This window comes from Physeter macrocephalus, chromosome 4 (genome assembly GCF_002837175.3).
Source record: "Physeter macrocephalus isolate SW-GA chromosome 4, ASM283717v5, whole genome shotgun sequence".
NCBI classification, from domain to species: Eukaryota; Metazoa; Chordata; class Mammalia; order Artiodactyla; family Physeteridae; genus Physeter; species Physeter macrocephalus.
Genome location: NC_041217.1, coordinates 141,048,625 through 141,061,895, shown reverse-complemented (window position 1 = coordinate 141,061,895; position 13,271 = coordinate 141,048,625). Strand labels below are relative to the sequence as shown.

The 13,271-nt window shown below is 37.3% G+C and overlaps 1 protein-coding gene across 8 annotated transcripts in view; it reads left to right on the top strand.

The window, feature by feature from the left end:
* Nucleotides 1-13,271, top strand: part of OSBPL9 (oxysterol binding protein like 9) — a 176,755-nt gene that overhangs the window by 157,626 nt on the left and 5,858 nt on the right. For all 8 annotated transcript variants that reach the window (XM_024119634.3, XM_024119635.3, XM_028489401.1 and 5 more), the window contains 6 exons: nucleotides 3,951-4,063; nucleotides 4,193-4,311; nucleotides 8,275-8,360; nucleotides 10,489-10,660; nucleotides 11,965-12,049; nucleotides 13,075-13,185. In XM_024119634.3, coding sequence (XP_023975402.2) covers nucleotides 3,951-4,063; nucleotides 4,193-4,311; nucleotides 8,275-8,360; nucleotides 10,489-10,660; nucleotides 11,965-12,049; nucleotides 13,075-13,185 — 686 coding nt within the window. The remainder of the gene's footprint in view (nucleotides 1-3,950; nucleotides 4,064-4,192; nucleotides 4,312-8,274; nucleotides 8,361-10,488; nucleotides 10,661-11,964; nucleotides 12,050-13,074; nucleotides 13,186-13,271) is intronic.

The window sequence follows — 13,271 nt, the reverse complement described above, 5'->3', positions numbered from 1 at the left end:
ATACAGCAGGTTCCCACTAGCTATATGTTTTACACATGGTAGTGCATATATGTCAGTCCCAATCTCCCAGTTCATCCCACCCTCCCTTCCCCCACATGTCCACATGTCCATTCTCTATGTCTGCATCTCTATTCCTGCCCTGCAAATAGGTTCATCTATACCATTTTTCTAGAATCCACATATATGCGTTAATATATGATATTTGTTTTTCAATTTCTGATTTACTTTTCTCTGTATGACAGACTCTGGGTCCATCCACGTCTCTGCAAATGACCCAATTTCATTCCTTTCATGGCTGAGTAATATTCCATTGTATATATGTACCACATCTTCTTTATCCATTCATCTGTCGATGGACATTTGCTTCCATGTCCTGGCTATTGTAAATAGTGCTGCAATGAACACTGGGGTACATGTGTCTTTTTGAATTATGGTTTTCTCAGGGTATATGCCCAGTAGTGGGATTGCTGGGAGAACAGTATGGAGGTTCCTTAAAAAACTAAAAATAGAACTACCATATGACCCAGCACTCCAGTTCTCTTAAGTGTGCACATGAACTGAGAAATACAGTATCATATATAATTGCACTGTAACTATTCAGAATCTCAAAATTTATAAGGAAAATGATGATATTAATTCAGGAAGTTTTGTTACATAGTAGGTCAAATTCAGATTTTGAATGTTGGTAAAGTAAAATATATGTGATTAGGTGAATACATACTGTTAAGACGTGAGACTTTACTTAAGGAAAAGAGATTTGAGCCCCCAATTAAAGAAGGCTAGTTTAGCAGAAAGGGTTTGGTTTAGCATGTTGGTTTCTCAGTGTTTGTATGTAGGGAAATAAACTATTACAAGACCCTTATTAGCAGTTTGCCAATAGAAATTTCACTTTAATTTTTAAAATATTTTTTATGATAGTGAGGTTAAAAGAAAATCATTTGGAAGAAAATTCCAAAGTAAAGGTTATTATTTATTTTTGAAGTGTTAAATCATTTTTTTCTTTAAACAGAATTAAGGACAGTCTCGAACATTAGCTATTATTCGAAACAAAGTACAATTGCATATCAAAATGGATCATCTGTCCTCTAGAAGCCTATAACTATATTCAGTAAAAGCCTGATAATAATGTGGTTAGCCTCCTTATTACATCACAGATAGTCAATCTCTGGCCCCAGTTTTAGGGGTTCTCCTGAAATTTTTCTGAAATAGATAAATTTTAAATGCTTACCTGTTGTACCTGTAATAGGCATATCTACAAAGTTACCTTCAGGCTCATAGGCGTTTCTTTTTTCTCCTTGTAAGCTTCCTTCTCTATGCTCTCCCACTACCCATCCCGTAACAAATACACAGTTTATGAACCTCCTGTTTGAAGGGATCCAGAGTTAAATTCTTTGTCCAGCTCACCCACTCAGGCTTCCTTTCCTCCTTCAATTTCATTCTTTCCTTTTATGCCCTAATCTAGATTCCCAAACTAGTAGGGACTACAGATGTTTTATTTGGCCAGCACAGTGTTTGTTGATTTTTTTGTTTTAAAATTTTTATTTTAATGGGAGTATAGTTGATTAACAATGTTGTGATAGTTTCAGGTGTACAGCAAAGTGATTCAGATATACATTTTCCCATTAAATGGAACTTTAAATCCCTTCAAATTGAGTATGCTAGTGCCAGGTCTCTATTGTTTTATAATCCGGCCCTATTCACATATTTATGCTCTCTGCCTGGCCTCTGTAGGCATTGAGCTTGTGTGCCACCTGCTGGTCATCAGCTGCTACCACTAGTTTTCTAGCTCTCGGGTCAAGTTTCTATCTACAGTTTCTCTCCCTGACAGAAGACCATTTGAAAACTTAAGTCCTTTCACCGTTCAGTTTCTAAAGACCTGTAGTAATGATAACTTCTGTGTGAACTATGTTATTGGGTTTTGCACATTTATAAACTAGATGAAAGTGCATGTGGGAAAGAACTTGTGCTCTGGAGCCAGACATATACTTGAAATGGCTCCACTACTTACCAGTTGTGTGACCTCTGTCCAGTCATTGAACCTCTGAGCCTCTGTGTATGATGAGAATAATCATGTCTCCCTTTTAGGGTTAGATTGTTACGGAGATGAACATATACAATGTTTGGCACATACAAGGTACTCAATAAGATTTTGGATTCTGTTGTTATAATTAAGTTCAGAGCTGTACCTTTTTCGGTTTAGTTTATTTATGATCTTATGATTTAATTCTGTGCAAGTTAGCCCATTGCAGATAAACCTTTCCTGTATGCATGTCATTTTTGTCAGTGTTGCTCTTGTTTTGTAACTATAGTCTTTAAATCCTTTGTCCTGAACGGGGTAAATTATGAAATGGCTAAATGAGAATTTATCCCATTTTTTTCCATTTTGAGCTTTATTGAGCGTTTCACTTGGCCCAGACATGGTTTCTAACCTGAGTCAGAGGAAAAGTGCAGCATAAATTCATCTCTGATGTTTGGAATCTAAAATAAGATACATATTTTAAAGAATCTGAGGTTTTTAGATCAATTGATTTAAAAGATTGATTCTATTTTGATGATGTAGCAAAGAGCCACAAAACTTTTTGAAGATAATTTTTATGCAGCTCTTTTATTTAATGATAATTTGATTTCTCTTATCTCGTTCTTTTACTCATATTTTCCATTGGCTCTCAAAACTGGTGAGGTAGACATTAGTTATAGTACCTTGTGATGTACACTACTAAATTATCAAAGTAGCACTATTTAGTTACCTAAGGATTTTTGAAAAATAGATCAAAAGAAGGCAAGTAACCAGGACAAACTATGTTTAAATTAGAATACATATGTTCTATATTCTAATGTTCTAACATAGGCAGAGCACAGAGGATTTTTAGGATAATGAAACTGTTCTCTGCAATACTACAGTGGGGGATACTTATATTACATTTGTCAAAATCCATAGAATGTACAAGACCAAGAGTGAACCCTACTGTAAACTATGGACTTTGAGTGATAATGGCATGTCATGTAGGTTCATCAGCTGTTACACACGTACTACTCTCGTGCAGGATGTTGATAGTAGGGAGGTTGCACGTATGGGAATTCTGTACTTTCTGCTCAGTTTTGCTCTGAACCTAAAACTACTCTTTAAAAAAAATCAAGCTTATTATTAAATAAGAAATCAAAAGAAGGTAAGTAATCAGGGCAAACTATGTTTAAATTAGAATATATAATGTGTTTTGCACCTATAAATTTGCAATAAAAGACTTTTGTGTGTACCATTTTATAAATAATATCTGCAGTATGAGAAATTTGGTTTCTCTTTTTACCCTTAATAAGTAAATTTTGATCATTCTTTTGTTAATGTAAAAGTCCAGTCTTGGGTAAGTTATGATCATAGCTGTAATAATAAAATAGAGGAATCTTTTTTAGACCCTGTTAATCAGTTCATAATACCTCTTACCATAAATTTACTTGTAAAAAGTAATATGCTTTTTTATTTTTTAATTTCAAATATAATTTTCTAATGACTGGGAAGGGTGTTATTACCAGTGTGGGCTTTTATCAAAGGATCTCAAAAATATAGACATCGTTCTGAGGCTAATTAATAGACTTAACCAGTTTTGAGGTTCTAGAAATGGTTGCCAAGAATTATGACATACCTACATTTATGTAAAGTAAAAAAATTGGAAAATGAACTCTAGTTTTAAACTTACATGCAGAGGCAAAATCTTACCAATTTTTCATGGCCTTTCATCATGGCTTGGTTGAGCATACACCATGCAGAAAACATGAGCCTGATGGGGAGAGAGTTGGAAAGCATGTATGTGTGTATGTATGTAACCAGCTAACTTTAAGGGTCTAGTTAGTTTCTGTCAGCTATCTGCATATATTGGTTTTAAATAGATTGGTATCTTACTATGATTTTAAATTGCTTTTTTAAAAAGCTTAAGAAAGTAATTAATTTTTTTTAGTTCCTCTGGATCTGCCTCAGTCTTGACACACAGCAGCTCAGGAAATAGTCTAAAGCGCCCAGATACCACGGAATCACTTAATTCTTCCATGTCCAATGGAACAAGTGATGCTGGTAAGCAGCCTTGGAGAGTTTACCTTTTTTTCCTTAAAAATCTTTGTTTGAAAAAAAATGTGTAATACTTGGTAACAGCACACATTGGCCCCGTTTAACACCAGTCTAAGAAGATCTGTTTTATTTTAGACCTTTTCGATTCACATGATGATAGAGATGATGAAGGGGAGGCAGGGTCGGTGGAAGAGCACAAGAGTGTTATCATGCATCTGTTGTCACAGGTTAGGCTTGGAATGGATCTTACTAAGGTAAGAATCAAATTTAGTATTTGCTGTTAGTCTTAATGCGTATATGTAGATTCTCAGTGATCATATGGTGAGTGTGTCTGCAAATGTAGTATAATGACATAACTTCTCTTTGTACTTTTGTCTTGTTATGAATTAATATATATGTACCTGAGTAAACTGAAAATTTTTATAAATGGATGAAATAAGTAAAGCTAGGATAATTTCACAGAGATAGTACATATGGATTGTATAGATTATGATTTGGATTTTATTGGGGGCAAGCATGGAATAGTATTGGGCTTGGTTAGTAGTCTGAACAAAACCTAAAGCAGTGTAGTGTGCATGGAATCAAAATGAGCAGAGTTCTGATCTCAGGGTTAGAGGACCTGTGCTTACATCCTACTTCAGCTGTTACCAAACTGTGTGACCTTGAGCAAGTCCCTTTCTCTATGATCTTTGGGTTTCTCATATACAAAATGGACATACAGTGACCTACTTTACAGGATTGTTGTAAGGAATGGAACAGGTAGTGAGTGGAAAACTGTATGACACATGTTGAGCCATATAATTATTGTGGTTCTGGATTTGAATTTGAATTTAAACCTGGCACTCTAAACAGAATACCTGATTGATGTAGGAGACTGGTGTATAGGTGCCTGCGTATATCCCCGCCACTGTGCTAAAAGCCTCATCCTTTTACCTAATTCTCACCACAGCACTGCAAAGTTAGGTGTTATAGATGAGGAAAATAAAGCTCATAGAGATCAAGTAACTTGGCTAAGTCTTATTTAAGCAGCAGAACTGAGATTCTAATCTGGTCATAGATTTCAAAATCTATAAACTAATCCATAATACTTTCTAGTAAGTGTCTATAATAAAAGTTTTTCCCAAATCTAAATAAGAATGGAAAATTTGTGCAACAAACATACTTGCTGGGAAAGTTCTAGGTAAGAGACTATTTGCAGGAGCTTGCCCTCAGAATTTTTTCAGTGATCATTAGATTGATTGCATAATTGCTGGAGCAGAATTGTAACTTCACATTTGAAAGATACAGCTTAATTTTAGATGTTGACATTTATAATATATTTCTTTTCTACATCTTCTACCTTGGTTGGTTTTGGTCTTCAGTAATAGAAGACCCACCTAACAGTATCTTGAACAATGCTAGGTTTATTATCTCATGTAATGAGAAGTCCAGAGTAGAGCAGTTCCAGGATTGACTAATTCGTAGTGGGTCAACAATGTGAGAAAAGACCTAGGTTCCTTCAGTCTCTCTGCTCTGCCATCCTTAGCATGCTGACATTCACACTCAGACCTGTCTCCTCATCATTGCAAAATGACTGCTGCACTTCCAGTCATCACATCCTTATGCAAATATGTCGAGGCAGAAAAATAATTCTTTTCATGAATTTTGTTGTTGTAATAGGGAGAACATATAACAACAGTGGCCCATCAAACTGCCAATTTAATCTCCTTGGCCAGAACTAGGCAGGTGTGCACGCCTAAACCAGTCACTGGTAAAGGAGGTTAAATGATTGGTTTAGATTAATCCACATTCACCCCTTGAGATCTGGGAGGGCCCTGTGACTCTCAGGACAACCTATAGCCTGAACCTGAACTGAATGAAAGTTCTGTTAGTAGAGATGTACATAGGCAACCAAAAGTGTGTGCCACAATCAAGTGTGTAATTTTTGCCTCACATAATTTCCTCTGCCAGATAGTCCAGGTTTGGGTTTGGAGCCACTAAACGTTTAATTTTTGCCAAATTAGCTATTTTAGAAATCTTTATTGGCATAAATGGCTATGATTGCCAGCAGATTCTGAAATCTTGATTCCCTTGTGCATTCCAAAGTATTATGACAATAATGCCTTAAATTTGTATCTCATTTTCCTATTTATAAAAATACTTTCTCACTTCAAATATTTTCTATAAAGAGTTATTTTCCAAATACATTGTAGTGTTTGGAAATACTATAAATTCACATCCCACTTACCTCATTTGGTCTTCAAAACAATCCTAAGATTTAAGCAAGGCATATAATTATCCTCCTTTTACAGAAACTTGCAGAGGTTGAATTAATTTTCCAGGGCTTCCTCACACCTAAGAAGTGACAAAATAAGTACTTGAACGCAGGTTTAAGACAACCTCACCCAGCTCACTTTTATCAGTGTTCCAGCAGCTTGACATAATGGCATGCATCAGTATAGTGCTAAAAACACTGAAGAAGATGTGTTGAATGAGAGTTCTTAAGAAAACTTATAAGTAGGGAGGGAAAAAAAATTTTTTTTTTTTTTGGTTACACATCAAATCAAATTTTATGGTTTTTGGCCATTTCTTCTTTTTCAAATTGCCTGTTAAGTTCTTTTGTTCATTATTCTACTGGCAATAGTAATCTTTTTCTTGTTGATTTGCAAGAGCTGTTTATACATTAAGATACTTAGTCCTGTCTTGTTCTTCAGCAGTCTTACTTAGTGATTTAGAATCTCTGTGTTCTCCAAGAGTGGTAGGAAATTGCACCAAGCTTACTTGACAATCTAAGCATATGTATACTATGAACATACATGTTCTGTGGAACATTTAAAGTCTGGAGCCTGATAATAGACATTCTAAATGTTAGAACCACAGTTTTTCTTTTCAAGCTTGTGTTCTATTATTCCTCTTTATATACGCAGCAATACTGGTCCACTGGTCAGTCCCTGTCACACTCATTTTCTGCCCTCCCCCCGCCCCCCCCCAATCTCCATGTCTTGTTCTTCTGTTTTTCCCTCTGTCTCTTATAGCCTACTCTCTAAGGCTTTTCTTTAGCACCCCACCTCAATAAGTTGTTTCCAAACTTTGCCCTCATTCTGGTTCTCCAAACAACATGATCTTTGCCTTTCCTAAATTTCCATGGTACCTTGAGCATCTCTTGTATGATTTTTATCACATTCTACCTAAAATTTAAATGCTGGTATTATTCTCTCATACTTAACCTTTGCTGCCTCCATAGCATTTACCACACGATCTTGAATATAGCGGATATACAGTAATTACTACATTTAAAGGAATTTTTACTTACTGTGATGTGCTACTTCCACAATGTATAATATCTAATCTGATACACATTTCAAAAACTATGCCTTCATTCCTTTTTTAATTGGTTAATCCTAATCTATCTTATCCTTTTTCTTCATTTTCCAATTTCTTCTTTACTTTCCTCTCTGCCACATTCCCATCCCCTCAGCATTTTTCTTCATGGGCTCAGCCCCATGATGAAGGAGTTTGTTGAATCCCGTCTTTATTCTCTTCTTCATTTTGTTTATTCCTTCAGTTACTTATTTAAATTTTTCTTACTTTGGGGATAGTAACTGAAGATGCAAGTAGAAATAAGTATGGCCCTTGCATTCTAGGAGCTCATTGTTCATTTGCGGACACAGACCCATAAGCAGATAAGTTCCCTAGTGCGCCTACGATGATAGAGGGGAAGTGAGCAGGCCCTGCACCACCCCCATAACCAGACAGACCCGAGTTTGAATTCCACTGAATAACAGAGCGGTGAGAAAATTTTTCACCCTTTCGAGCTTCATTTTTCTCCACTGTAAAATAAGGATGATAATTTCTTCTTAACGGGATTGTTGTACAGTTTAGTAAGATAATGTGTTTGTGATACTTCAGAAGGTCATATAGGTATCAAAGGGTTGCTACTGAGTAGTTGTTGTTACACTGATTCAGGGAGCTAAAGGGAGGTTGCAAAGAGGCGGTGACATTTGAACATTCAAAATCTCTGTTTTTCATCTGTTGGGCAGGTTAATGGGCATTCTGAATCAGAACAGTTTGAGAAGTAGGTATCAGAAGCATGCCTGGGCAGTACTTGGTGGGTGTTACTATGATAGGAATGAGTTTTTTGTTTCATTTACTTCTTTTTTTTTTTTTTAAGCGGTTCAGCAATCTGTTTATCTGTAGTGGAATTTGATCCTCAAGGGTCAAATATGTATGTTTTTCAGGTAGTTCTTCCAACATTTATTCTTGAAAGAAGATCTCTTTTAGAAATGTATGCAGACTTTTTTGCACATCCGGACCTGTTTGTGAGGTATTTGACTCAATATAGTAGTTTCCAATTTTTTAAAGACTTTACCCATTAGCTTTCAGCCTTGGCAGGATAGATGGATCCCTTTGCCTTTCAGACATTTCTGGGGAAAAGTGGAATTGAATATTTCGTTTGTATTAGAAGCCTGTTTGCTTAGATTATTTGGCGGTGATATTGTTAGGCAACCAAGTTAAACACTTCAAAAAATCTTGAGTGCCAGTTAAGGTAGCTAGGATTTACGGAGCCAAGGCTAGGATCTTATTTGATCCAGGAATTGGTAATCACTGTTAAATTATTTACACTATATCCAATGAATTTCAGTTGTCCGAGTTTAGCAAACCTTTCTAAAGCACCTATTGTTTGCCACGCACTTTGTTATGAGCTGGAAAGGGAAAGAGTCACAGTGTCTGCCTTTGAGGATTTTGTAGTCCAGTGTCCAGAGTATAGCCTGATTCATAAATTTCAAATACAAAGCTTGCAATATTAGATACATGTATAAAGGACAGAGCTAATCTAAAGGTGGGATTGATTTATGAGGAGGTGAGTGGGTTCACATTGCTTTTCAGTGGTAGCAGCAATATTTTCTTTGTAATAGGGTGTTCTAACCCGTCTTTTCTGATTGCATTCCTGGGCCTTGGACTGTGGTTTACTGAAGCTTCACAGTGGGTGGGCACATTGGATGACATTGATACATACCTTCTTAATGAAGATTTTAAGAGACCCATTTAACCAATTCCCAAAGGGCAGAAATTCAAATAGCTATGGCACTGTTTAAATTCATACAAAATTGAACAAATAAAATGTAAGTATTTATTGGTAATGTAAGTAAATGGAAAGTACCAGTTATTCATTAGATATAGATTTGAGGTTTAAGGATAGTTTTTAATGTATGAGAATTTAAGCTATGAGGTCCCTGGAAGAATCACATAAAAAACACAGAAGTACAGCTAAAAAGCCAATAGATAAGATTAAATGGAATTCTGAAAATTCTAACTCCCCAAAAAGGAGGAAAGGAAATATAATGGAACAAAGAATAAAGAGGCCAAATAGAAAAATACCAAGATGATAGAGTTAAACCCAACTATATCAGTATTACACTAAATGTGAATAGCATACATGCTCTATTTAAGAGAACAGTGATTATAAGACTGGATAAAAAAGCAAGATTCATCTGTACGCTGTTTGCAAGAGAGAGACTTTAAATATGAGGACACTGATTAGTTAAAAGGATGGACAGAGATATACCATGCAAAACACTAAGCATAACAAAGCTGGTGTCACTGTATTAGTATCAAAGGGTATTTTTTAAGACAAGAAATATTAGCAGAGACAAGTAGGGATATTTCATATGATATGATGAGTCAATTTATCAAGAATAAATAATAATCCTAAATATGTAAAACAGCTTCAAACTATATGCAGCAAAAATTGACTGAAGGGAGAAATAGACAAGTATACAATCAAGGTTGGAAATTCCTCCCTCGGGAATTGATTGAGCAGCACGCACCTCCCCCCACCCCTCTGAAAATCAGTGAAGCTATAGAAGGTCCAATTGACTTTTCTAAAACATTACCAAACAATTTGTATAACAGTCTTTTTAAGTGTAAATGGAACATTAATTAAGATAGACCATATACTAGGAAGACTTAATAAATTGAAAATAACTGGAACCATATGGAATATGTTCACTGATCATGAAAGAATTAAATCAGAAATCAATAACAGAAATATATCCAGAAAATCTCCAACTATTTGGCAGTTAAACCATTCACTTATAAGTATGAAGTTCTGGAACAAGCAATGCTAATGGTCTTAGAAACCAGAAACAGTGTTTGCCTCAGGGTAAGGGTTGGGGATTGCTTGGAAAGGAGGATGGGGAAACTTGGGGGTAATGGAGATGTTCTGTATCTTGATTGCATTGTGATTAATTAAATGGACTTAAGCATTTTTTCAAATTCATCAAACCAAACAGTTAAGACTAGTGTGTTTAATTATGTATATTATACTTCAGTTTTTAAAAAGAGACTGAAGTAGCTTCTGGTACTGGGTCCTCTTAGCCTGGCTTAGGGTGGACCATGTTGAGGGTGCTGTCAGAAAACAGGGTGTTAAATTTTGTCTTTCTCCCTTGCAGTATTAGTGACCAGAAGGATGCCAGAGACCGAATGGTTCAGGTTGTAAAATGGTACCTCTCAGCCTTTCATGCAGGAAGGAAAGGATCAGTTGCCAAAAAGCCATACAACCCCATTCTGGGTGAGATCTTTCACTGTCACTGGACATTACCAAATGATACTGAAGAGAATGTGGTGAGTTCTCCACTGACATTTTAAATTACCTTAGTATTTAGATACTTAGTACTTAGCTTTTAGTGTACTGATTCAAGATTTCATTTTATTTGGAGGCAGATAATAATGGTAAAGGCACTGATCAAAAGATGTTTATCACCCGTAGAAGAACAGTGTTGTTGGATCAGCATATTTTGAACACAGTGAGCAAGGAGAAAGAGTGGCGTGAGATGAGGATAGAAATTTAGAAATCAGATCATGCAAAGTCCTCTTGGACCATAATGATAATTTTATGGCTTATCAGGAACTCATTTTTGCTTTGAAAAGGTCATTATAATTATTTTGTGAAAAATGAATTGGAAAGGGGCAAATAGAAGCAAGGAGACCACTGAGGAGGCTTTGGCATTATTCCAGGAGAGACATGGTTGATTCAAGCTATATTTTGGAGGCAGAGCTGTTAGATGGATTTGGGCAAGGTGAGGGAAAGGGGACGGTCAGAGATGAATCCTTGCTTGTGGGCTTCAGCAGTTGGTTGGTGCCATCTACTAAAGAGGAAAAGATTGGATTTGGGGAGGGAAAAATCCAGAACTCCAATTTGAAATATAAAGTATAAGGGGTCTGTTAGACATGTAAGTGGAACTGTCAAGTAGGGAGTTAGAATTTAAGAGTCTGGAGTTCAGGGAGAGAGAGGTCTAGGATGGAGACGGGGCTTTCAGAGATTTTAGTGTATTTAGAAGGCACTTAAATCCCTGGGATTAGATGAAATCATCTAGGAAGACATCTAGAGAAGAATAGTTAACTGAGACCTGCGCCACAGGGCTCCAACATTTGGGGGTTGATTTGAGGAAAACAACCAACATGGAAGACCCAAATAAATGCTAAAAGGCCTCTAGGGGTGAAAAAAATAAGCCCCTGGCCCACAGTGGCCTTCACATAATAATCTCTCCTTAAAAATAACTCTCTGTATTTTTCCCTTTCTGAATGACACATTACATGTAGTCCTTTCCTGAAGACGGAAGCAATGTGTCTGTTCTTGTTCATATTGCAGACATTGATAAGTCCCTGTTCTGTGCCAGGCCTGGCCCTGAGTTAGGCACGTGGTCCTTGCCTTCAATAATGTCTTAGTCAGAGAGACTTAGGGAGACTGACACAAAGCAGTAATTCCAGTAGTATAAGTGCCACAAGAGAAGTATATATGAGATGTTTTGGGTGTGTAGAGGAGGGAGCAGTTAACCACCTTGGGAGGCAGAGACTCCGGTTATTAGATTCTCTGTGCTGTCATTTGTTTCCACATCAAAAGAAAATGATGTTATATTTACTTGCAGGAGCTAGTTTCAGAAGGACCAGTTCCCTGGGTTTCCAAGAATAGCGTAACATTCGTGGCTGAGCAGGTTTCCCATCATCCACCCAGTAAGTTACAGAGCTCCTCGGCAGTAGCCACTTTCAAACTGTTCTGTCTAAAGAGGGTCATAAAGAGCTCCATAACTGAGGCCACTGTATGGTCAGGGGTTTTTTTGTTAAATTTATTTATTTATGGGTGTGTTGGGTCTTCGTTTCTGTGCGAGGGCTTTCTCTAGTTGCGGCGAGTGGGGGCTACTCTTCATCGCGGTGCGCGGGCCTCTCACTGTTGCAGCCTCTCTTTGTTGCGGAGCACAGGCTCCAGATGCGCAGGCTCAGTAGTTGTGGCTCACGGGCCTAGTTGCTCCACGGCATGTGGGATCTTCCCAGACCAGGGCTCGAACCCGTGTCCCCTGCATTGGCAGGCAGATTCTCAACCACTGCGCCACCAGGGAAGCCCATATGGTCAGTTTTATGGCCACCTGTATCTTCCCAGTCCTCTGAGGATTGGTTCCTCATATCTGTTCCTGGTATAAGTTCCAAAGATTCTATTAGGCTTCACTGCTTACTTATATATAAAAAGAAGGGATTTGAGAAGCCACCTTTTAGTGCTTCTGAAGTCATCTTTCACAGCATGAGCTGTGCTCTAGCGATCCCAGCAACTCTGAAGACAGTTTATATAAAAAAGATGTAGTTTCTGCACAGTATATTCCTGGCATAGTGGAAAGAAGGTGTGTCCTCCTGTGTTATTTGCTGGATGCAGCATTAAGTCTGGTAATACTGGATGGGCCCAGGTTGGGGCTGGGGCAGGAACATGCTTGCTGACCAGAAGAACAGACAGACCCTTTGTTTTTAAGCCTCTGGGATTGGTCATAGCCTCATGGTTCAGGGAAGTTCCTGCCCACATGGTCCTGAATGGTTGCTTGCATTGGGGGAAATGGTATAAAAGGCAGGTGGGTAATTCCTGACTACATTCAAGGCTGTTCTTTGAGGGGTAAAGGATTTTCCCCGTGCAGCCAGTTTTTTCTCTGGGTTAATGGAGTTGGAGAGGGGACTATGGCTATGTAGTGCACTAATTGAAAACAATTTCTATTCAGTTTCAGCCTTTTATGCTGAGTGTTTTAACAAGAAGATACAATTCAATGCTCATATCTGGACCAAATCAAAATTCCTTGGGATGTCAATTGGGGTGCACAACATAGGACAGGGTAAGTCTGGGCTTTTGGTGGACTACAGTGTTAATAGGAGAATTTTATGTCATTCTAATATGTGCTGGACACCTATCTAGTAAGAG